The 24569-nt window shown below is 58.1% G+C and overlaps 4 protein-coding genes across 5 annotated transcripts; 3 read left to right on the forward strand and 1 right to left on the reverse strand.

The window, feature by feature from the left end:
* The first annotated feature begins 5847 nt into the window (after positions 1-5847).
* On the forward strand, positions 5848-7120 carry RPP25 (ribonuclease P and MRP subunit p25). The gene has a single exon (XM_061447313.1). The coding sequence runs from the start codon at positions 6441-6443 to the stop codon at positions 7089-7091; it is 651 nt and encodes a 216-aa protein (XP_061303297.1). The 5' UTR covers positions 5848-6440; the 3' UTR covers positions 7092-7120.
* Positions 7121-9253: 2133 nt separating this feature from the next.
* LOC133266145 (cytochrome c oxidase subunit 5A, mitochondrial) lies at positions 9254-16604 on the forward strand. The gene is made up of 5 exons (XM_061447338.1): positions 9254-9469; positions 13154-13270; positions 14205-14326; positions 15218-15340; positions 16446-16604. The coding sequence occupies exons 1-4, from the start codon at positions 9388-9390 to the stop codon at positions 15329-15331; spliced, it is 435 nt and encodes a 144-aa protein (XP_061303322.1). The 5' UTR covers positions 9254-9387; the 3' UTR covers positions 15332-15340; positions 16446-16604.
* A 1789-nt stretch (positions 16605-18393) lies between these two features.
* Positions 18394-20588, forward strand: FAM219B (family with sequence similarity 219 member B). Of its 2 annotated transcripts, none has more exons than XM_061447315.1 (5): positions 18394-18587; positions 18703-18790; positions 19083-19160; positions 19290-19338; positions 19544-20588. In XM_061447315.1, the coding sequence occupies exons 1-5, from the start codon at positions 18488-18490 to the stop codon at positions 19700-19702; spliced, it is 474 nt and encodes a 157-aa protein (XP_061303299.1). In that variant the 5' UTR covers positions 18394-18487; the 3' UTR covers positions 19703-20588. The 2 variants fall into 2 exon arrangements, with proteins under 2 accessions (XP_061303299.1, XP_061303300.1); XM_061447316.1 differs by having other exon boundaries at positions 19547-20588.
* Positions 20589-20827: 239 nt separating this feature from the next.
* MPI (mannose phosphate isomerase) lies at positions 20828-24362 on the reverse strand. Its single transcript, XM_061447314.1, has 8 exons — positions 24190-24362; positions 23904-24031; positions 23032-23232; positions 22812-22953; positions 22415-22597; positions 22143-22316; positions 21828-22036; positions 20828-21580 (listed from the first exon to the last, which is right to left on the reverse strand). The coding sequence occupies exons 1-8, from the start codon at positions 24203-24205 to the stop codon at positions 21362-21364; spliced, it is 1272 nt and encodes a 423-aa protein (XP_061303298.1). The 5' UTR covers positions 24206-24362; the 3' UTR covers positions 20828-21361.
* Positions 24363-24569: the final 207 nt, after the last annotated feature.

Below are 24569 nucleotides of genomic sequence, written 5' to 3' on the forward strand. Positions count from 1 at the left end.
AGCAAGAATGAAGAGGTTTTCAATCCGAGCCGCTCTGCCCATCCCACCTTGCCCTCTCCCAGGTGGACAGACAGCAGCAGGGAACACATTTCTCAATGCATGGTGCTTGAGGATCGGATTTGGGGGGGGGAAGGTGTGTCTCATCTAACTCCGAGCCCTCCAACCATCACAAGGCAAAGCACTCCCGCCACGTGCCATCGCCCGACACCCGACGGCAGCCCACGGATGGCTCCGGGAATACGAGTGACGTCTCCCGGGCACGTGTGCCGGGAGCAGGGACACGCGGTTGGGGTGCCCCCGACCCGGCTCCGCTGCTCCACAGCCTGGCAAGGACAAGGGGCATCCGCACAATTTAGGGGGAAAAGTGCGATTTGGGGGAGCGGCTGTTGCAATATGGGGCTTGCAAAGCTAAAAGGGATGGATTCTGCAATGGAGCAAGCAGGAGAAGCCCCGACACCCGCTCCGGGTGCCAGCACTGCAAGGGCGGCCCGGGGGCGCTACGGGTTTGGGCTCGGTGCCCGTGGGTTACCCACGGGGGTCGCACGGACCCCCCCACCCCAAAACCGGACGTGGCCCCCCCTCAGCGGCCTGGCTATGGGAGAACGGCGGCCGCGCTCCCGCTCGGTTCCCGGCCCGCGGGTGCCCCCACGCCACGCACATTCCCCCCCCCCCCCCCCAGCGGTGGGCTGCAGGCGGGGGATGGGTGCAGGGGGCGGTCGGTCCCGCCGGGGGTCGCAGCCGAGCGCTGCCCCCGAGGCCGCTGCCCACGGCCCCGGCACTCACCCGGTGTGCTCTGACCGTGCCTGTCCCCTCCGGTCCGGTGCCGCGGCGGGTGGCGGCCGCCCGCCCGCCTGGCGCTGGTCCTGCCGCAGCGGCAGCGGTATCGCGAGAGTACAGCGTCGCCGCTGGCCGGCTATGGGGGCAGCGCAGAGATCTCGCGAGAGCAGCCGCAGCTGCCGCTGTCCAGGGTCCTGCTGCCGCCGTCGGGAGGGGCGGGGCTGACAAAGGGGCGGGGCCATATGGGGTCGGGGTCTATGGGGTGCCTATGGGGCTGGGGTGTAGCAATCCCTACCTGGGGCACAGCAGAGCCTCTATGGAGCACGGGTTCGGTGACCTCCACAAGGGCAGCGGTCCTGCTTGAGTGTGTGCTGGGCTGCACCCCCAGAGTGTGAGCAGCAGCTCAGGGAGGGGATCCTGCCCCTCTGCTGTGCTCTGGGGAGACCCCCCTGCAGCCCTGATCCAGCTCTGGGGCAGCAGCGCAAGAGGGACGTGGAGCTGTTGGAGAGAGGCCAGAGGAGGCCATGGAGATGCTGCGAGGGCTGGAGCAGCTCTGCTCTGGAGCCAGGCTGAGAGAGCTGGGCTGGGGCAGCCTGGACAAGAGAAGGCTCCTGAAGGGGAGACCTCAGAGCAGCTCCAGTGCCTGAAGGGGCTGCAGGAAACCTGGAGAGGGGCTTGGGACAAGGGATGTAGGGACAGGCCAAGGGGTGATGGGCTTAAACTTAAACAGGGGAGATTCAGGCTGGATAGAAGGGAGACATTCTTTGCTGTGAGAGTGGTGATGCACTGGCACAGGTTGCCCAATCCTATAACCAAGCACAAGGGAACTGCAGCAGCAAGGCGAAGCACCCACATGTTGCTCAGGTATGTGCACAGGGAAGTAGGTATCCTAATGGGAAAACACTCTAAGAAAAGCTAGGCACTTTTCCCGAGAGCAGGGAAAAGGATTTCACTGTCCCAGGCAGGTCAGAAGCCACCATCCCCATCACCCTGTGTTCCCTCCTGGTCTGCCTCCCACCAGGAGCTGCTCCACATGGTCATTAATTAGAATCATAAAGTGGTCTGGGTTGGGAAGGATCTTAAAATCTAGTTCTAACTCCCTAATTAATGGCTTGCACGACAGGCAGAGGAGATGCTGATTTCTTTTGCCATTGATGCTAAGGTTGGGATGAAGAGGAAGGGACTGACTGACCCACACATGGGTTGGGGAGGGAGAAAACACCCCTAAAGGGGCCATAAATCCCAAATCAGCCTGAGAACTCCAAGCAACACGAGGAGGATTCCATGTCCCTTGTCCTCAGTGTCACTGCTAGGAGCCCTGCAGGGACCCCTCAGACCTCCTGTGCCGGTGCTTGGGACCGTGTCGGTGCACTGTCATGAAACTGGTTTCATTTGACAACTAAATCCTCCTCCCTTCCCAAGATCCAGTTTTGAGCAACAGCACAGAGATCAGCGAGGATAGCATCCCACCATGTGAAGGTGGGAAGCGCAGGAAAGCAGCTCCATCTCCTCATACCAGCGAGTCCTGGTCACCAAACCCCTTTGGCAGAGGACTGGCGTTGCTCCATAGGGATGTAATGAAGGAAACCTGGCAGAAACAGGGAAAACGCCTGTTTCACAGATGGCAGAATAGAGGGAAACGGGGAAATCAGCATGCCACAATGGCCCCATACCTGAGGGCCCAGCTGCTCAACTCCAAACACCTTCTGGGTCCTCGGCCCCATGCACCCAGCTCCGTGCACGGCAGCAGGAGGAACACGAGCAGCAGCAGGAGGAGGTTGGTTGTGGCTCCCCATTGTCACCAAGCGCCACTGCTCAGCCACGTGTGAGACCTCACGGGGGTGCTCTGGGACTTGAAGAGCTGCGCTGGCCCTGCCTGCAGGCACCCAGCACCCTGGGCACCCAGTGCTGGCACTAACCCCAGCCTTGCTCCTTGCTCAGTGCCAGCTATGGGGTGCCTCCTTCACAGCCAGGACAACAGAACTGCTTTATGCTCCTTATTCCTTGACTCTCGAGCTTTCTCCCAACTGGATTTGCTCCCTACAAGCCTCAGGTCCACCTTCCCCACTCATTCGTTTGGGGATGGCCAGTGACAGAGCTCTTCTTGCCCACATCTCCATCTGCCCACAGGCTTTACAGGAAGAGCTGTGTCCTCCCTTGGGTCCTGGGGGATATCTGGAGAACCAAGGGGACATCCCAGTGCCTACCTCACACTACCTGAGCAGCTGCTCAGGTTCAACTGAGAGCCCAAGTCAGCCAGAATCCAGGCAGGTTCAAAGCCAAGCCATGAGATCAATCTGCAGGTGAGGTCTACAGAGCCCAACCCAGACACAAAGATTACTGCATCTCACTTAGAGACCAGCTGTAACATAGCTCAGACCAGAACTAAAGCCCCTGGGCTGAGCTTAAATAGTGTTCCTGGGCCAGGGGCAGGATGGGAAGGGTGTTCCAGGTGTGGCTGTTCAGGACCATTAGGGTCTATTAAAGCCCTTACAGCGTTATCCTGCCTATTGGGGTATAGCTTTGCAAAGGGATTTATCCTATGAAAGGTTGGTTTTCTCCTTTTTAAACTGTCTACTTACCCAGAATGAGGATTATCTTGAGCTCTACTGCTTTTCCCTTTAGGAATAAGGGAGGATATTCCACTGCCTTAACTTGCAAGGAGCTAAAGCCACCCGAAGGTGCTCCTGGCATCCCAAAGCAGTCCCTGCCCCCTGGGGTCACATCCTCAGGGTTCTAGTGCTGGGGAGCAGTAGGTCCCAGCCCCTGGTTCAGATAGAGCACCCCAGGGCTGCATCAGCTCAGGCGCCAGCCTGCCGCTGGATGCAATGTGATGAGCAGCAGAGACCTGAGCCGGGCCGATGTGACGCAGAGATGGCCGGCGGCACCCAGACTTTCCTTGTATCGGATGCTCCCACTTTCCGACCCGCTCCCATGCAGGCAGCCTCGGGTGAAAGAAAATATAGAGAGGGCAGGTGAAGGACAAGGGCTTGGGTTACTGCTCCTCTCCAGCTGCCCTGCTAGCCATTAGGAACACTTTTCTGGGTGCTTTTCCCCCCTTGCACAGGCTTGGTTGGGGCTGGTGTCAGCTCTGGCTCCATGCAGCCCTCTCTATCCCATCCCTGTCAGCCTCCATCTCTGGCTCCTCTGCTAGATGGCCCTTCCAAGCTCACATCTCTTGTGGCAAGAGGGTCCTGCAGGGAAGGGGACTCTCAGCCCTATAGGATGCTCAGAGAGACACTCAATGGGAAAAGGGAGGAAGAAACCAGTCCCTGGCTCCCGCTGTGACCAGCGCGGATGCTCAGGGAGGACAGACAGGGTGTAATTGCTTTATTCCCATCTTTCCTTCATTCCTCTTTACCATTTGCCTCATCTCCATTTTAAATTACTCTGCACCCTGTTTCCCAGTGTTTCTTTCCTGGTTCTCCCCATGGCTGGAGCTGTCTGTGCCTTTATCCCCCCTGTCCCTGCTCTCCCCCCTTTCCCACCCCGCTGTTTGCTGCTGCTGAGCTCATTTCAGCTATTCCTTTGCTTGGAACAGCCCATCCACTCTGTTGTCCTCCACCAAACAAGCTGACAGGCTAATGAATGGCTTCAGATGGTAATTAGCAATGGAGTTGCTAATAATGAATTGCATTTACATGTTAGGCGCTGCAGAGGAAAAGCAAGACCCTGCCATCAGTGCCCCTCTGGGGGCTGCAGAAAGCCTTTGCTGTGATTTCACCTCCTCCGCCTCCATTTCCAAGGCTCCACTGAGCAGAGTTTGTGAAGCAGCAATTAGATGCAAGGGGGGAAGGTGCCCAACACCATGGAAAATGGGGCACGGGAGGCAGGAGCTGGGCCTGGGCCAGGAAAGAAGGGCTGGTTTCATCCAGCACTGGGATCTATCCAGGTCGCCTGGTGCTCTTGGTGGCCACAACCCCCTCCTGTGCAAATCCTGCCGGATTTCTCAGCTCCCTGACTTCACACACGCTCTGTGGATGTTGCTGAAATCTTCCTTGGTTGTTTTCCCTGCATCTTTTGAAGGCAGCAATTTTCCCAGTATGCTTAATCCATTCCTGCCTGCCCAAGGAAGGAGCCAAGTGCCTGCTGCAGCGATGCCATAAAGAGCCATGAAGCGGAAAAGGGGAGAAGTGATGTTGTTTTGTCTGCTAGGAGAAAGGGATTCGTGGTGGAAGCACAGCAACTAAGCATGCATCAGGGGGGACGACGACTTGGGGGATGCTCCAAGCTGGAATCTGGTGCTGGGGTGTCCTGCCTCAGTTTCCCCCTCTGTGTTAGCTGGGTCAGGAAGAGATGCTTGGGTTTTCCTCAAGCATCCCATCCCAGGTGGATGACACACCAGTGCTGTCCCCCATTGCCCACTGGACCCCCATGTAGGGCACCAGTACCCCAGAAAGATGCTTTGGGGACTACAGGGATGGCTGCATCCTGCCCTGCCACAGCCCTCGCTGCACTGCCATGGATAGATTGATTTATTTATGTATTTTTCAAGCCCTGCTCAGAGTGAAAACAATCCAGAGGCTGGTAAGATTTGACTGCAAGGCAATACTCAGTGTGTCTTTCCACTGTGCAATGATCCCCCGGGCCATGGGGCATGCAGGGGACAGGCCGGTGACAGGGGCAGGCAGAGGGGAGCCGGGGCAGGGGCAGCCTCTCTGCCTGGGGAAGGGATTGGGAGCAGAAAGGGGAGATCTCCTGGCCTGTGATGGATACCTCTGGGACGTAACCAGTCAATGTGATGCTGACTCCTAGCTGGGGACATGGAGGTGAGAAGGGACAGGGGAAGGAGGAGGGAGAGAAATGCCATCCACCAGGATTTCTCCCAATAGCTTCTCTGATGGCTAATAAGGGTTGAGCTCAGGCTCCAAAGTACTTCCCGAAGTACCTGCTGCATTTCCGTGCCATCCCTGGGCACAGTGTGGCCGGGACTTCCCATACCTCTCGGAATGCTGCCGGAGAGAGGGCAGGCAGACAGGCCGGCTGCCCGCAGCGTGCTGACACTTGCAGTTAGTTAGCAGCCAGCCCGTCCTTGAGAGGAAGCGTGGAGAGAAGGGACCAGGTTCTCTTTAAGGGGGCAGGACTCCGGGAGCATCATGAAAGCAAAGACTGAGCTTCTCCCTCTGCCCTTCCTCCTTCCCTGCCTGCTGTTTCCCTGCCTGCATGCTCCCGGGGAGGAACTGGGCTCCCCTTCGCCTTCCCGGGCTCTCGGTGCAGGACAGGGATGAAGGCAGGAGCTGGGTGCTGGGATGGGAGGCTGAGCGAGGGGAGGAGGAGGCAGAGGAGGGGAGGGCTAGGGGGAGGATCTGCTAATTACACAGAACAGCTCTGGGGGCTCTGCTGAAGTCCAGAATGAAGCAAAGAGCAGCAGAAGCAAGTGCTGCAGTGGGAGCGGAGCAGCGTCACCAAGAGCCGGGGCTGGCTGGGAGCAAACGGGGGCACCCCGGGAACCCTGCAGCCCCGTATCCCCAGGGAACAGCCTCCAGCACAGCCACCAGCTCCTCGGCAGCCAGCCCCGGGCCAGAAGAGGGGAAGGGGCTGGTGGTCCCGGGGGTGCAGGGTTAAACTCAGCCCTGCTGCAGGCTAGGCTGGAGGGCAGCGGAGCCCTGCCATGGTCCCGGGGGGCTAGGAACCTGAGCGGATCCACCGGGAAGGGGTAACGGATGGCTGCTGAAGGAGGGAGAGCCAAGCCCGGCACCCAGTCCAGGATGGAGAACTTCCGAAAGGTGAGGACGTCGGAGGAGGAGAGCCCATTGCCCTTCCCCGACCTGCCACCGGACGTGGTGGAGATGAAAGTGAAGGAGGGCAGCAAGATCAGGAACCTGATGAACTTCGCCATGGCCCAGATGGAGCTGAAGGGCAGGCGGCAGATTGTCTTCAGCGGCTGCGGCAGGGCCGTCACCAAGACCATCACCTGCGTGGAGATCATGAAGCGGAAGCTGGGAGGGCTGCACCAGGTCACCAAGGTGCGCTACAAAACCCTGCTGGAAGTCTGGGAGAACCAGGACCCACTGCCCAGCGGCGGGGCACAGAACCTGACTGTCCACAAGAACGTCCCCTCCATCAGCATCCTGCTCTCCCGGGACCCCCTGGATCCCAACCAGACCGGCTACCAGCCCCCGGAGCCCCGGCACGGGCTGGAGCCACAGCTCGGCCAGGAGGGAGAAGACACGTCCAGCTCCTCCAGCAAGGGGGTGAAGCGGCCCCTGCCACCTCCCTGCGAGGAGCTGCTCACCAAGAAGCTGCAGGTACAGATACCCGATGGCCCGAGGGGCTCGGGGAGCACCGACCGCCCAGCAGACCATCACCACTGAGCGCCACCTCCTGCCCCGACCAGCCCCACGCTGGGCAGAGGTTGCGCTGGAGGAGTTTTAGCTGCTTTGTGGTGGACAAAGGCAGTGTGAAGCCTTGCTTTGGGGACATTAGTGTGCTGCAGGCTCCCCCCAAGGTGTCCCCACATCTGGGGTGAGGGTTAAAGGGTTAAATGCACTCGCTTTCTGTTATGGACTGAGGGTGTATTGGTGACCCCATAGGGATAATGCTACCCACCTCCAGCCACGTTCCTGCAGTGACTCCCATGGGTGCCCTGGCTGGGGAAGGCGGCTGCACATCTTCGCTCCCCGTTGCTATGTCTCAGCTATCAGGAAGATGCTTTGGTCCCAGGCTCGCTGGAGTAACACCTTCATCATCAAAACTGCCGCAATTACACCCGCTGAGGAGCTGTCAGGGTTATTGATGCTGGACTCGGCACCCTGCGGTGCCGCGATTTATCCTGAATGAAGCACACAGACGAAGAGTCGGGACAGCACAGGAAAACAAACCAGCCCTCCTCCTCCTGCCTCTTCTTCACACATTGGATGTTCAGGTCTTTGCTTTCCCAGAGGTGTCCATAGGGTCTGGAGCTGGGGTGAAGCACCCATCGGGAGCTGCAGGCAATGGGAGCGTTCAGTGGGTGCTTGTGGCTGGATGCAGTGGCCAGGACTGGGAGGTGCTGGGGCTGTGGGAAAGCCTTTTGGAGCAACGTTCCTGCTGCTTCCAGGGGTAAAGGGAGGCGTATGGAAAATAAAAGCTTTTTGGAAATAGCTGGAATATGTCTATGGGAAAACATAGGGGATCACCTTGGCTGCCGGCCACGGCACGGATCAGCACAAGCGAGGGCTGCTGCCGATCCAGGACAAGAGGATCCCAGCTGAGCCATGGTGGAATGGGATAGGGGCCTCCTGTGTGCTCCGGGAGCAGGCTGGCGCTGCGGGGAGGGCAGGGATGGGATGGGGTGAATTACATTGGCATTACGAGCACATCCTTCGGAAACGCCAGCCGGGAGCGATGCTGCTGAGCATCCCCTTTTGTCCAGGGCTTGCTTGGCTGGGAACGGGAATGAAAGGAGATGAGGGGAGTGAGGAGGAGAAGGAAGCAGGGGTCTGTTTTGTTTGGCAATGACCTTGTTATCTCCCTCCGCAGGCTCCCGCTTATCTCCCCTGCTGCAGAGCGATTCCCTTCACCTCTCTGCCGCTGGGCTGCTGAATGTCGATTTCTATTGTAATTCGTTATAATGGGTTTCGGTGGGGTCGGGGCTGCTTCGGACTCCCAGCTCCTCTCCTTGGCGCAGACACCGTTCAGGTTCAGCGCTCTGCCCCGCACGCGAGCTGCAGCACCCGGGCACAGGCTCCTATCCCGAATGTACTGAACAACCGGGATGATGAATAACACCACCGGGAAAGGGAGCCTAAACCCTGCGGGACCCCCTCACCTCCCCAGCCCTGCCCCGCTGCGGCTCGCACTGCCCCCAGCCAGGGCAGGGAACAGCAGCGCTCACTCGCTCCTCTCCGTTATTTGTTAACGCTTGGACTTGGCTCAGATGGATTTTACACGCAGGCAGTTCCAGCCTCGGAGGGGATCCTGTCCTCTCCGGACCGAGGCGTTTCCTGCATGAGCGGTTAACAGGGCTCGTAACCCGAAAGGAGCAGCATTCAAACAGCGCGGTGCCAGCTGGCGCCACGGCTCCCGAGGGGGCACGGCGAGGATCTGCGCCGCAGAGCCAGGCTCAGCCCCACGAGCCTCATGAACCGCCTCTGGGGCGATGCTGAGCGCAGCAGTGACGGGAACACGGGGCAACAGAGACTGAAGGCGGTCAGGGGCTAGGTTTGGGGACAACGAGGTGACAGGACAACCCCTGGGGAGCGGACGGGGCCACCCAGAGCCGCGCTGCGCCCCATCTTCCCCTCACAGCGAGCCGATCCCCGCTGTGAGGGCTGGCAGCACGGCGACCACGGCACCTCGCCCTGCCCTGTGGCCACCACCGTCACGGGCCGGGTGAACGGGGCCGGTGTCACCACACAAACAGCCCCGAGCACCGCCCGCTGCCGATGGGGGCACAAACCCGCTCCTCTCCCCTCCCGGCCCGTCCCCACACGCCACAAAATGGCGGCAGGCACCGCCCTCAGCCCCGCCCCTGCGGCTTCCCGCCGTCACGCGTGCGGCGCGGCGTGTCCCCGCCGAGCCACCATAGCCGCCGCCTCCGTCCTGCCCGCCCGCCGTCCCTCCCTCCCCGCCCGCGGTCCGGTGCCCGGTGCAGGAGCGAGCGGCGCCCGGTGCTGCCTCCCCGCCGCCATGCAGGCTGCCGCCGCGCTCCTCCGCCGCTGCGCCGTCTCCGGCCTCCGCGCTGCCGTCCGCAGGCCCGTCGGCCCCGCAGGTGAGCGGCCGCCCGCTTGCTTCACACCTTCCCCCCTCAGCACCCCGCCCGCCCAGCGGCCCCGGCCCCGCACCCCGCCGCGGTTCCCCTCCCGGTCCCCGGGTGGCGCCGTGTCCTTGCGGTGACCCGCCGCTGTCACCCGAGGGCAGGCCGCGCCTGCGGCCTAGTGCTCGCCGCGCCGCCGGGCCCGGCGCTGCCCCGCTGCCGCCGGCCCCGGTAACCACCCTCCCCGTCGGTACCGGCCTCACCGCCAAGGGGCGGGCGCCGGGCCCCGGCCCGGGAGCTGTAGCGAGGGCGGCGGCGCTTTCCCGGGCCTCTCCTGAAGGTGACATTGACGGAGGTCGGCGGTGACCTCCGCATCCGGGGCCGGCACCGAGCTCCTCACGGCCCCCGGGACCGGCGCTGGGCCGGGCCTGCCGCGGCTTCCTCCCGCTGCCCTCATCAGCACCCCGATTAATCGGAAGGGGAGGAAGAGAAACAGCGCGGCCTCGGTGCTGATGGGGAAAGCAGAGCTGAACACCCGGCCTGCGGGGAGACGGTGCCCGTGCCCCGCAATTAACAGCTGATTAACGGGCACGGAGCGCGGTTAAAGCGCTCGGGGTGTGTGGGAGTTAAGCACTTGCCGCAGGGGCCGTATTGCTGCCTGCCTTTAAAGTGCAAAGGGTTAAGCGGCGATTGTGGTGTTCGTGTGCTGGGGTTTCTTTGACACGTCTTTAAACCCCTGTTTTAATTCAAACCCCATTAAATCCCCGTGCCCGCCGCACCTCTGGGCTCCTGCAGGACCCTGGCTGCTCGTGCCCTACCTTCTCTGCGCCTTTGCTAACACGGAGCAGGGTCCGAGCTCTTCTTTCCCAAGGTCTTGTATTACAAAGGCCTCACTTGACACGGCTGCCTTTTCCCAGGGAATTAATGTAAACGAATGCTCCTCTGGATGAGTGCTTTAATTCCGTGCTCATTGCCAGGGAAAGCGGCTGAATTCTGGTGCTGGGGGAAGCTTTAAAGTGTGGTGTCAGGCGATTTTAGCACCAGAGTGCTCTCAAAACCAGTGGAGTTCTCTTGCAAGCACACCTCTGGAGACACAGCTTGCCCTTGGCTTCCTCCCCGAGCTGGGAATCTCCGTGTGGATGGGTTGGCATGGTGTGACTTCCACCTGTGTGTGACCGTGACCTTGAGGGACCCCAGGGAAGTGCCAGGCTCCAGCTGGCTCCTGCCTCAGCTTTGCCAGGGTGGATCGCAGGGTCCGGCCTCCCGGATGTAGATGTGAGTGTTAGCATGGGAGATAAACCAGGGAAAGGTTGGAAAACACATGCTGGCAATCCATAATCCATGTTCTTGTAGCCTGTTGCATTTTCCTTCAGTGCCCTTTTAGCCTAACCGAGTTGTTCCTTAGTTTAAGACTAAAGGGAATGGTTTTGTTGAGCTCCATGGAAGGAGACTTTAGGGGTTTGACTTCAAGATGGCATTTGGGAACGTGGCTCTGCGCTCTTCTCAAACTAGATGTGCTATTTCCCTGCAGGCTTTGCTTTTGTGATTAGGAAAGAAAGTGTTTCCCCTCAAACAGCACTTGAGCATGTACATAGAATCATAGAATAGTTAGGGTTGGAAAGGACCTTAAGATCATCCAGTTCCAACCCCCTGCCATGGGCAGGGACACCTCACACTAAACCATCTCACCCAAGGCTTCATTGAACCTGGCCTTGAACACTGCCAGGGATGGAAGCATTCACAACCTCCCTGGGCAACCCATTCCAGTGCCTCACCACCCTAACAGGAAAGAATTTCCTCCTTATATCCAATCTAAACTTCCCCTGTTTAAGTTTTAACCCATTACCCCTTGTCCTATCACTACAGTCCCTAATGAAGAGTCCCTCCACAGTATCCCTATGGGCCCCCTTCAGATACTGGAAGGCTGCTATGAGGTCTCCACGCAGCCTTCTCTTCTCTCTTGCTCTGAGCTCTGCTGGGCATGTGCTTTATTGGAGAAAGCAGGGTCAAGGAGCTGCTTTGGAGCTGGGCAGAGATGGGGAATCTCCTCCTGGAACACAAAAAGTGCGTTACAATTCTGGCTTGGCCTGAATTTGCCTTTTCCCTTACCTAGTGATGGAGAGAAACGAGATGCAGGGTGGTTTATCTTCCCATTTCCCTGGCTTAGGAAGCACTGCAGAAACCAGAACCACAGCTGACACATTGAACCTCATGGAAATCTGGGTTGTGCGCTGGCTGGGCCATCACTTCAGGAGACTAAAGATACTCCTTGAGGTTCCTTCCATTGTACTTTACCTAGAACCAGGCTGCTGGTTCGCAGTGTGGCTGTTCCCTGCACTCCTCAAAGCAGAACAGTGTATCTGGGAAGGCTGCAAACCAGCAGCTCGGTTTAGGGGCTTCTTGCTGTGAATACAGCTTTGTAGCTAGGCAGCATGAGGGGCTCGGGCAAGGATGAGAAAGGAGGAGTGCCCGCTCAGCTCTGCCTTCCTCTGAAGCAGAGCTCCACGCTGGCAAGGTCATATCTAGTGTGTGACCTCTCTGCAAACATTGGTGGGGTGGAATTACCAGGAGGGAAGGAAGCGTCTCCAGCCAGGAGCTTGCAGGGAATGACTGTGCTGCAGGTGGAGCTGCCTGTGCCCCGCGTTTAGTTCCAACCTCTGCGGGTTAAAAAAAGGCAAAACTCCCCCCAAAAAGGGATATTTTGGTAAAGAGCAGTGTTGAGGGAGGAAATGAGTTCAGAATCGTGTCAATGGCATTTGTCCATTGCAGTATGGTCCCCTTCTGTGCTTTGTGAATGATCAAATACAAATGCAGTTACAGCCATGGGAGTTTTATCTTGCACGGGCACAGACAGCAATAGCTTTTGTCCTCCTTCAACCCCTCAGTAGCCTGTTGGAAGGAATAGCTCTGGTCCCTTTGCTTGAGAGCTGTTACATTTGGGCCCATGTCATTTTGTGCTAAAACCTCTTCAAAACAAGCCCTCATCAGCTCTGAACTCGTGCTGGAATCAAAAGCTGCAGAGATACATTGCTATTGAGTCATCCCTCAAAACCAGCCTGGTTGGGAAACCCATCAGTTGGTTGGGAAATCTGCTTTTCTTGGATTACTGCACAGACTCAGTTGTGGAGCAGTCTCAGGAGCAGGAGGAATAAGGCAGTGTGTTTGTCTGAAGTGAGCAGCGGTGTAACTAATGGGGTGTAAGGGTTTAGTTCTGGAGGAATGCCACTGACAAGCTGACCGTGGACATGTCCTGATGCTTTGAGAGGGGTCAAAGCAGGGAGTGGAACAATTTTGCTGATGGAGTACCTGTGTGGGACGTTTCTTTGGCTTCCTTGGTTCTGGAAAGAGGGAAGATTCCTGTGTCCTGCAGAAACAGGGCTCCCAGGAAACTTCTCTGAAGCACTGGTTGTACTGAAGGGGTTTTCTCTGGTGTTTCCCCTCATTAAATAATCCTGCTCTAACCAAAGGGTTTGGGAGCACTTTGGGAGCCTGATGTAGATCAGAAAACACACACTTTGCCACCAGTCAAACCACCAGTGTTGAATAAGCTGTATCCATCCAGTGCATATCCCAGCTGAGGACTGATCCAGACTGACTGTAGTGAGTGAAACACCTCTTTCTATGGCTTTTGATGCGCTGGTCAGGGCTAAAGTGCAGTTCCTTCCTGTTTGCTCCACATCTCTTCCTCTCTGCCTCCAGCTGTGCTGCACGCCCGCTGCTACTCCCATGGGTCACAAGAGTCAGATGAAGAGTTTGATGCTCGCTGGGTGACCTATTTCAACAAGCCAGATATTGATGCCTGGGAGCTCAGGAAAGGTGAGTTGAGTGGAAAGGGGAGAGTGACCACAGAGTAAATAGAACGGTTCAGTGGCCAGGAATAACAAATGGATTTGACTTTGCTGTTGGGGAGCAGGAAGAGGGAAAACTGGGGTTAGATGCAGGAGAGCAGTCCTGTATGTACCCTGCTGGGGCTGCTCTGTGCTTATGCTGTTTGCTCTGAGCCTATTGTATTGGGCAATGGCACCTTACCTGCTCACACAAGCAGGTTGCAAGGATGCAGAATGAGGGCTATGACACGGTGGGAGTCAGGCTTTGTAAGCTTTAGTGCCCCAGAACACACATTTCAGCACCTGGGTGGGAGGGAGAGAAACGTTTGCTCTGAGGAAAATGCATCTGAGCTCAGTTGTTGCCTAGAGCATAACCACACACGTTTGAATTTGGCCTTTGAGCTAATGGCTTGGCCATAACTCATGCAGACTGGTGCCTCCATTGTTGTTTGCCAGCTCCTATTAAACTGCCCCAATTAGGGCTTGAAAATGTGTTTGCGTAACAGCCAGAGGGATCATTCCAGCATCACCTGCATGAGGTATGGGCTGTAGTCCCTTGGAGGGGAAGAGCCAGCAGCTTGACTTCTAGTTTTCATTACACTTGTAGGAATGAAGTCATTTGGTATTCCTTAACGATTCCATAACTGCTGTGGTGCAGACACCGACTCCTGTGGGGAGCATGGATGGAACTGGCTCACCGGGGTTTCACAAAGTCAACTTAAAATCTACAGTAGTAGAGTAGGGAGAAAAGCAAAAGAAAACCCTGGGCTGTTTGTGTGTCCCCTGAATAGCAGTGAAAAGTCTCATCAGCTCCTAATGGTGGTGAGACTTAATCCCTTCATAAAGCGGAGCACAGTAACACTCAGTGGGTTCCTTCTGATAGCACGAGGAGCTGCTACTAAGGCCCTCTTGGTGTTTCACAGGCATCAACACACTTGTGGGGTATGACCTGGTTCCGGAACCAAAGATCATCGACGCAGCTCTGAGGGCATGCAGACGGTTAAACGACTTTGCCACCGCTGTCCGCATCTTAGAAGTGGTAAAGGTGAGTGGAACAGCAGCTCCGGGCTCACTGCTGAGCCCTCCGTGCCCAGAGCACAGCGTCTGCCTGGGCTTGCTCTTAGTGGTGCCAAGGAAAGACACTGTTTCCCATTGGTAGAGTCCATAGCTTCCATGTGAGTGTGTGCTTGGTGCCTTGGATAAGTTTTGAGAGCACTCAGCAGCACAGCTTCAGGTAGGATGTTCTTAGGTTGGTATTTTCCTTTCCTGCCACTGCCTCTGGTGGGAAAGGTGAAGGATTTTTCTTCCTTTTAGTTTTAAAACAAGCATAAGCAGGAATCCCTCAGGCAGAGGGAGTTTACCAGCTTCCTAATGGGCTGAACGCTGAGCTGCACAGCCTTGAAACCCAGCAGAAACTAGCACCTTGAAACCTGAGTCCAGCCTTCACTTAGCAGGGAGTTAAAGTGGGTGAGCACGGAGGCAGGAGTCCTGTTTCAGTCCTGGAAGCCAGCAGCTCTGCTCTTCCAGCTGCCTTTTTGTCCCAAGGACTTACATACACCTGCTGCAGACTGTGCTCCACAGTGATTTTCCTCTGTGGTTGCTATTGCTGCTCTGTGCGTTCTGTAGAACTGAAACTCTCTTGGTGTTTTTAGAGGCTGATGGAAGAAACTTCCTGTGTTTCCCTTATCTCTTTTTTGTTTGCCCCCTTTGTCCCCACCATCTAAGGGATAACTCAGTTGATCAGAACTTGGGGACAGTAACATGCTCTTACCCAAGGAGTGATGGTTTTTCCCTGATTTCCAAGCAAGTTGCGTTGTTTTTCCTAGGCAGAGCTGGGCTGTGATCTCCTGCCCTCATGAGTCCACACATCTGGATTGCAAACCTGACCGCTGTACAGCCCCTTGCTGTGGAAATAACACCATTCCTTTTCCTTTAGGACAAGGCAGGACCTCACAAGGAAATCTACCCTTACGTTATCCAGGAGCTTAGACCAACTTTGAGTGAATTGGGAATCTCCACTCCAGAGGAACTGGGCCTGGACAAAGCATAAATGTTATTGGTAAGGGATGCTGGTGCTTCTGCGAGTCATGGCATGGGAAACGGGTACCCCAAAACTCTCCTGGCAAGGACAGAGTGCCCTTCCTTGCCTTTACAGGGCTGTGTGTAGTGTGAGTCTCCAAATATCTGTACCTACATGCCTCCTGGAAAAGATGCTAACACTTGTAAAACTAAGTGTTACCCCATCCTTGGGAAGGGATGGGATGGTTGCCACCATCCCCAGCAGTGTCTAGGTAGTTGCTAAGACAATGGGTATTGCAACATGTTGACTGCTCAGCAGCTTGGCCCCAGAAGTGTGTTTTAGTAAATGGCAAGCTTGTTTCCATTGGGAATGCACAAAGGTGCACATTATTGTCGCAATCTTGCCCATTTAGAAAACTGGGAGACCCTGCTTATAGCTTATGCTGGAAAATGAGCCTCACTGATGGTGGTCACCCAATACGTGAAGGGGGCTACAAGGATGCTGTGGAGGGATTCTTCATCAGGGACTGTAGCAATAGGACAAGGGGTGATGGGTTCAAACTGAAACAGGGGAAGTTCAGGTTAGATCTAAGGCAGAAGCTCTTCCCTGAGAGGGTGCTGAGGCGCTGGCACAGGGTGCCCAGAGAAGCTGTGGCTGCCCCATCCCTGGCAGTGTTCAAGGCCAGGTTGGACACAGGGGCTTGGAGCAAGCTGCTCTAGTGGAAGGTGTCCCTGCCTGTGGCAGGGTTGGAACTGGATGAGCTTTAAGGTCCCTTCCAACCCAAATCATTTCATGATTCTATCAGTTTCTTCACATTACACTTAAAATAGCATCTTTTCTGTAATTAAACGCTACTTTGGAGCACTCCTTGCTTACCGAATAAGCAGATCAGCTGGAGCATGGCCAGAGCTTCACTGAATACCCTTTATTTCAGGAGTGGTGCTTGATGGAACAGCCTCGAGTCCTGGGAAACCACTTACTTTACTGTCTTTTTAGAGCTTCCGAGTACTTGCTAAACTTGAGAACAGCCATAGAAGACATTTAGCTCCCCAGCCTCTTAGATGAGCTCACATGAGCCCCCTGTGACACATGGTGGAGGTCCGGGCTGCTGCTTTGATGCCTTTTGTGTTCTTTTCCATTGCAGGTGCATTACCCCAGCATTTCACTGGTGCCACCTGATTGTACACAGCCGCCTGCAGGCACAAGTGTTAAAATCCTCTTAACTTCAGCTAACTTCCTTTATTGAGTCACAATGTACGTGAGGCGGAGTTGGACCTAATAAAGGAAAACCTGGTTTGACTGACGCGGTGGCAGTGGCTCCTGTGGTTGTTCTGGGGGCTGGGGTCATGGGGAAAAGGAGGAAATAAAGGGCAAAACACCCTCCCAGGGGTGAATAAACCCTTGTTTGCTTGCAGTGCCCACGGCCCTTCCTCCATGGGGAAGGGAAGGGCGCAGGGACCCTGCTGTACCCCCGGCTTTATGGAGGAGGAGCAGAACAAGGGCTCACAGAGCCCCCTGCCCCTGGGGAAGCCGTGTCCCTGCGGGAAGCTCTTGGCGCGGTGGGAGACTCCCGTTCGCAGCCCTGTGCCCTCTGCAGGGCTGGGGATCGCTCCACGGGGGATGTTGCTTTGCAGAGCCCGTTTCCTACCGCGGTTCCCGTGCAGGCGGAGGGGGAGGGGGGGACAAAAAAAGGGGGAAAAGGGAATTTTGTGGGGTTTTTCCACCAGAAAAAGGGACTTTTCCAGGAAAACGGGAGCTCCGGCAGGGAAGCGCATCACGGTCTGCAGCCCCATGACGGCTCTCTGCGCATGCGCGGCAGGCCGAGGGGGCGCACCACCTCCTCTCCTCCCATTGGCTGGGTCTCATCGCCACCGCCCTCTGCCATTGGCGGGCGGGGGGAAAGGGGTGGGGTGAAAGGGAGGCCATGGCGGCAGACGGCGGAGGAGCCGGTGCCGGTGCGGGCAGAGCCGGCGGGCGGCGGGGCCCGGGGGTACGTGGGGGGCTGTGGGGTGTAGGGGGTGTGCATGGGGGTGTGGGGCTGGGGTACAGGGAGCAGTACCGGGTATGGGCATAGGTGGTACAGGGCTGGGGTGTACGCATAGGGCAGTATGGCGTGTGTTCATCATGGGTGTAGGGCTAGGGTACACGTATGGGGCAGCGTAGGGTATGTGCATTGATACTGTAGGGCTGGGGTATGTGTGGGGGGCAGCATAGCATATGTGCATTGATACTGTAGGGCTGGGGTATGTGTGTGGGGCAGCATAGGGCATGTGCATTGATACTGTAGGGCTGGGGCATGTGTGGGGGGCAGCATAGGGTATGTGCATAGATACTATAGGGCTATATGTGTGTGGGGCAGCATAGCATATGTGCATTGATACTGTAGGGCTGGGATGTGTGTGTGGGGCAGCATAGGGCATGTGCATTGATGTTACAGGGCTGGGGTATGTGTGTGTGGCAACATAGGGTATGTGCATAGATACTATAGGGCTAGGATATGTGTGTGGGGCAGTATAGGGCATATACAGGAGGGTACAAGGCACATACAAGAGGGTATAGGGCTGGGATATGTGTGTGAGGAAGTATAGGGTATGTGCATGGGTGATATGGGGCAGCACAGGGGAGCACAAGGTGCAGGCAGGGGTTTGCTGCCATCGCGGTTAATCCCGCAGCTCCCTGTGCGCGGGGTTATTCCTGCGGGTAAGGCTCTGCCCTGCTAATTCCAGCTTCAGACCCTGCTAATCCCGGCTGTGCTCTCCCATCAGTGCCCCAAGCCCTCTGCCTTGTTGCTTCATTAACTGCTCCCTCTAATTCCTGCACAAGGGGAAGCTTGGAAGGCTCAAAACCTGCGGAGGAATTAAACCAAATGATCCCTGTATTTTAGTTGATGAACCTGCTCATTAAATCCCCTCCATCCCTGCTTCTCCGGGGTATTACTGGAGTGAGGCTTACAACGGAACTGCTGCCCACCGCGTGTGCTTTTAATTTAGCATTGCTGCTCCCGAAGAATCCCTTCCTCCCCTAATAGATCGGCTTATTCCTTTTCCTCCCTCTCCTCCGGGCATGGTGCAGGGCTGGGGAGCTGGAGATTCCCAGGGATGACCAGATGCTCTGGGATGCCTCCAGGTTACTTCATCCCCGTAGACAGATGCTACTAAACCCGTGTCTGTCCCTGTGTTGTAGCTGATGTGGGCTGAAAACCAGAGGCTGAGCAAGGCGGCGGACACGGTGGAGAAGAAGGGACCGTACATCGTGAGCAAGGCCCCCTCCCTCCACGCCAAGCTCAGTAAGTGCTGCCCCGGGATGCGGGCAAGGACCTGCACCTCCCAAAGCCCTGTGTGCCCCATGGCGGGCTCAGGCCGGCCCCCCCAGGGCTGTGTCAGCCCTGCCCTGTGTTGCAGAGCGGCAGCGGGAGCTGGCGAAGGCGGCGCTGCGGAGGCAGGGGCTGCTGGGGGCACCCGCGCCAAACCCGAAACCAGCACCAAAGAGGTTTGAGCCCGTTTCTGCTTTGCCATGTTCCTTTGGGAGACCTGCGGGCTCCGTTGTGGCCAGCAGGCACCCGGTGTAATAACAGGGATTGCTCTAGCTCCTCCTTCTCCTTGCTCTGGAGGTGGTTTGGGGGTGAGGATCTCCCCATGAGGGTGGCCTAGGGCTCAGCTGGGGTTAGCTTAGGGTGGGAAGGGAGGTTCAGGACCGGGATCCCTGCCCTGGCTCATCAGTCCGCGGGCTGGATTCCCATACCAAAATGCCTGTCACGGGCTGGTTCTTTGCTTCCCCACAGGTCGGTCAGGTTTAACAAGGGCTACACGGCGCTGAGCCAGACGGCTGATGAGAACCTGCTCTCCCTCGATTCGGACAGGTGGGAGTGGGGGAATATCCCGGGATTTGGGGATCTGGCTCAGAACTGCACCCCCGAGATTCCCTTCTCTGCATCCCGCACAAAGATGCTGCTTCCCTTCTGGCTCTGACTGTTTCCTTCTTCCCTTAGTGACGAGGAGCCAGGATCCAGATGTTCCTCAGGCTACTCCTCTGCTGAGGCAAGTGCAGGGCTCTGACTGATGGGGCTCCCTCACTCCCAGCCACCTCAAGGCTCCATGCAGGGATGTGTGTTGGGGTGCTGCACCCCATGCAGAGGCACTGGAGGAGGAGGCGATGCCCTTCTTGCTCACAGCCCTTCCCTTTGCAAGCCCTAAACTTGAACTAAAGCAGGACCAATCTGCATCTCCTCTGTGTCCCTCCCAGCAGGTGAACCAGGACCTGAGCCGGCAGCTGCTGCAGGATGGGTACCACCTCGACGAGGTCCCTGATGATGAGGATCTGGATCTCATCCCCCCAAAACCCATCACCTCCTCTTCTTGCCCCTGTTGTTTCGGAGACAGCCTCTCCTGTGTGATCCAGTAGACGCTGCTCATCCAGGGCCCTGCAAGAACAGGGCACAAACCAGCACTTTCTTTGTTCATGGGATGGCTGTTGCTGTCCGTGTCGACGCTGGGACAGTGACACAAAGACCAAATGATGCTGCGATGCCTCTCATGGTGAGCAGCTGCAACCAACCCACCCCAAAGGACTTTTCCTCATGCTCAGCAATAGCAGGGAGAGGTGGCACAGTGACATTCAGGTGGTTTGGATGGGACCAGTCACCTGGTTGGGGCTCAGGCATCTCCAAGGGGGCGTGAAAGGGACTGGGAGGTGCAGCAGCAAATGCTCCCTGCTTTGCCTGACCTCCTGTTTTCCTCCTTTAATTGGCCTTGCTGAGGTGCAGGACCTGGCCCCACACATGGGTTGTGCTGCTCTAATGATGGTGGGGTCGATGATCGCTGCTGGGTTCCCTCCTAACGCCTGGGCTGAGCTGAACCAAAGCTGGCAGCTCCAATGGAGGGACCCCAATGGAGTGGATTGAGCTTTAGGTGTCCGCATTGCTACATCCACCTGCAGCCACTGTGCATGCTGGGACCTCCCTGTCTGCTTTCTGCCCCTCGAGGGCCTGTTAAGTTCTGGGTTTGGAGCTGGTGGCATGTTCCAGTTGTCCCCAGAGCTGCTTTGATGGAGGCGAGGGGCAGCCTGGACCCCCCTTTCGGGTGCAGGTTTGGGGGGGCTGCAGGCTCTACTTGCTGTGAACCTTAAAAGCTGCCTTAAATCATGGTCCTGTTACTCCATAGAGGACAATCAGCTGCTTAGAAACCTTATTTAAGTAGTTCATGTCTAGGGTCCTGAACTGTTGCTTTTGTTTTTTTTTTTGTATTCTATTCATTCAAGGGAGCACTCAATAAACTGCATCTTGTTACTCTGAGGATGTGTTGGTGCTGTGGTGGGGGCTGAGCCCCCACAGCCCTGCTGGGGAGGGCTCCTCCCCATACCCCAGTGCAGTTCCAGACTGATGGCTTTTCCCTTGTCACCCTGGTGGCACATTCCTTGTGGAGCTGCCGATGCCAGGGGGGTACCAGGGCCACCCCAGCCTCCTGGTCCCCAAGCCCTGCAGTGCTCTCCCCATCCTCCTTCCCCACACCAGGCTGCCCTGCACCGAGGACAAAGTCACCTCTTTATTCACAGCACCAGAGGCTCTCCAGCTCTGTCACCCCACCAAGCAGCCCCTTTTACAGCCGGGGAAGGGGTGACACGGCTCAGAGGACTCCCTGCCATCGACCAGGCTTGGGAAGAGCCCACCAGGAGCAGCAGGAGGCCTCAGCATCACAGTGGCAGCAGCTCCTAGAAGCCAGGCAGGGATGCTCAAGAGCTGGGGTGCAGAGCTCCGGGCTCCCTGCTGCTGCTCAGCAAAGGATGAGGAGGGGAAACAGAACCACCAGAGTCACTGTGGCATTGGCAGCACCCTGCGGGATCGATGCTACGGGGACATGGCTCGTGAGGAGGGGAGATGCCCTTCCTCTGCCCTCTCTGCTCCACACCATGTCCAAGGAGCTCATTCATGGAACTGCTCTTTCTCTACATCAGGTGGGGCTGGTCTGGGGGTTTAACAGGTTAAACTTCCAAGCGAGATGCCTTTGCCCAGGTCAGTTTCTATCTACTCCAATGCGGCCGGGGGGGGAAGCGCCCCAGGCCGGCTCAGAGCAGGCAGCAGGCTCGGAAGAGCAGCATCCCATCGGGAGAGGAGAGCTGGAGCGAGACGCTCTCGTTGGCAGAGATGAAGAGGACGGAGCCCCGGCACAGGGGGATCTCGGAGGCCGCGGCTGTGGAGGTGCCCACGGCTGCCCCTTGGATCACCAGCAGGATGCTGGCCGAGTCCACGGCGGAGACGAGGTACAGCTTGATGGAGGACGGGATCTGCAAGGGAAAGGGTCACCGCGGCTTGAGCCTCCCCATTCCCGCCCAGGGATTGAACACAGGGACACCCAAACCCTCCTCCCGGTCCTCCGCCCAGAGCTGCTGCAGAAGGTGATGGAGCTCTAGGCAGGGGGAACCCAAGCACTTCCAAGCATCCCTCCTTCCTCACTGGTGCACCGGCTTCTAGAGCACAGCCGAGATGGGATAAAGCCGGGGTGTCCACCTCCGTGTCCCCACCACCGCTCACCTCTATCCTCATGATGGCAAAGTCTGGCACAGGCGGGTCATAGAGGTAGACGTTGGGATCGAGCTGGCTCTGTGCCGCTGGGAAGATCTTGGAGCTGCTGGGTGCTGGTGTGTAGTTGAGCATCTCGCACAGGGTGAGGACATCGATGAACTTGGGGGTGAGCCCGGCGCGCACCGTGTTGTCCGAGCACGCCATGCACTCCACGCAGTCTGCGGGGATGGAGCAGCACCCTCAGCCCACCTCCATGGCCCAACAGGTGCAGGAGCCCCTGGGCACCCTGGGGAGGCCACTGGGGAAGGCCACCGCGGTGCTCACCTCCGTGCAGGTAGGCATGGGGCTCGTTGGCTCCCAGGAACATGGCCTCTCCCGGCTCCAGCCTCACCAGGTTGAGGAAGTAAATGGTGAAGCAGCCGATGTCCCCGGGGTACTGTGAGTGCAGCCGCAGCAGCAGGTCCCCGTTGCTCCCCGATGTGTCCTTCCCTTCCGCCACTGCAATGCACCAGGCACCACAGTGGGGATGGAGCTTTGAAGTGCCCCATCCCTTCCCCTTGAACAGAGCCCCCCAAGCCCCATAGGAAGGGACCCACCTTCCTGGGAGATCCTCTTCACCAGCATGTTGAGCTGGTCCACGAAGAGCTTCTTCTCGCTCTTCATGAGGCGGGTGAAGCAGACGCGGAGCGCGGCCGACACGCCACGGGGGTCATCGCTCCCGCTGCGCTCCAGCTGCTCCGCTGCCACCTCCCCGATGAGTGCCCGCAGCTCGGGGACGCCTCACAGGGGGACAGCATGCGTCATTCCTGAAGCCTGGCAATCCTATCCCACCCCACCAGCATCCCCATCCCACCAGCATCCCCATCCTGCCCCACCAGCACCCCCATAACACCAGCATCCCCAACCCACCCCACCAGCATCCCCATCCCACACCACGAGCATCCCCATCCTGCCCCACTGGCATCTTCATCCCACCAGCATCCCCATCCTTACTCTGGAGGAAGGAGACGATCTCAGCCACTGGCCGGAAGCCGCACAAGCCCTCGAAGGGGGTGAGAGCGATGGCCATCTCTGGCTTGTGGTTGGCATCAGGGTAGTGCTCCGGGAACTGGGCATGCAGCTTCGCTGCCAGCTCCTGGAGAGGGGACAAAGGGGCTGGGTGAGCTCCACAGGGACCAGCAAGGGCTGCCAGCACAACCCAGGGTCTCCCTACCTTGTTGGGGTGCGCCTGGATGGAGAGGGCGGTGTTGACGGACAGCACCTTGAAGAGGAAGGGGAGGTGGCCCTGGAAGGTGTCCTTCACCTTCGCCCCCAGGCACGCAGGGTTGTCGGCGATCCACTGCCCCAGTGTCCGCTGCGGGATGCGGTTATCCCTGATGATGGCATCACCACGGGGGTGTGTACCCATCCAGAGCTGCGGGACACACACAGACGGATGGGCACATGGATGATGGACCAGAGCCGGGCAGCCAGCAGGGATGACTTGGGCTTTTCTGGAGGCTGCTTGGCAATGGATGCAGCCAAAAGCTCCCCTGGGGGCTGAGTCACGCCGGGCTTCTCCTCTTCTCCTTCCCAGGCTATAGGGGATCCACATCCCTTCCAGGCTATAGGAGATCCACATCCCTCCTGGGTTATAGGGGATCCACATCCCTTCCAGGCTATAGGAGATCTACATCCCTCCCTGGCTATAGGGGGTCCACATCCCTCCCTGGCTATAGGGGATCCCTGTCCCTCCTGGGCTATAAGGGATCCCCATCCCTCCCTGGCTATAAGGGATCCCCATCCCTCCCTGGCTATAAGGGATCCCCATCCCTCCCTGGCTATAAGGGATCCCCATCCCTCCCAGGCTATAAGAGATCCTCATCCCTCCCTGGCTATAGGGGATTCACATCCCTCCCTGGCTATAGGGGATCCCCATCCCTCCCTGGCTATAGGGGATCCACATCCCTCCCTGGCTACAGGGCATCCACATCCCTCCCCGAACCGGCCGGACCCGGGATGGTGAGGACCGCAGCTGGTTGCAATGCCCACACGGGTTGAAGTGACTCTTTCTTACCCAGGCCGGCCATGGGGCCGGGCACTCACCTCGGCGTAGGGCCGGTCGGGCTGGATCTGGACCAGGGGGTCGCTGCTGGCCAGCAGCTTGGCCACCTCGCTGGCCAGACCCAGCTTCCCCCAGGAGTAGTTCTGCACGGCGCAGGACAGCGGGAACACTGCGGGGGGACACCGGGCGTTGGGGGGGGGCAGAAACGACCCCAGCACCCTCCCGGGGATCGAGGGGGACCAGGGGCTATTGATGGGGGAGGGTACATCGGGGGTCCCCTGCCCGCCCCATGGTCCCGTCCCCACGTGTGCCCCCGGCCCCGCTCACCGCGGATCTCCGCCATGGCTGGGGCAGGCCGGGAGTCCCGGCGGCGGCTCCGGGGACGGCTCCGGCTCCGGCTCCGGCTCCGCCTCCCCCCGGCCGTGCTGGGAGGGGCTGGGCAGCGCCTTACGCGCACCCTATAGCGGCCATAGGGAGCGCGGCGTGCGGCTGGCACTGCCTTGTGCGGGGCTCACGGGAGGACATGGGGGTGTTCTATAGGGGTTATCGTACAGGGGGCTATGGGCCCGCTAGTGACCTCCCTGCGGAGGTCGCCCCCCTACAGGTGCCCCTATAGAGCGCGGCAGCACCTATAGGGTTAACGCCCCCCCCCCCCCCCTTTTCCCGCGCTATAGGTGGTGGCCGCCGCTGTGACGTCACGAAGCCCC

The sequence above is a fragment of the Pezoporus flaviventris genome, unplaced genomic scaffold, assembly GCF_033815535.1.
Source record: "Pezoporus flaviventris isolate CSIRO_AGI_PZ_B2104156 unplaced genomic scaffold, CSIRO_AGI_Pfla_v1 ptg000006l, whole genome shotgun sequence".
Lineage (NCBI taxonomy): Eukaryota > Metazoa > Chordata > Aves > Psittaciformes > Psittacidae > Pezoporus > Pezoporus flaviventris.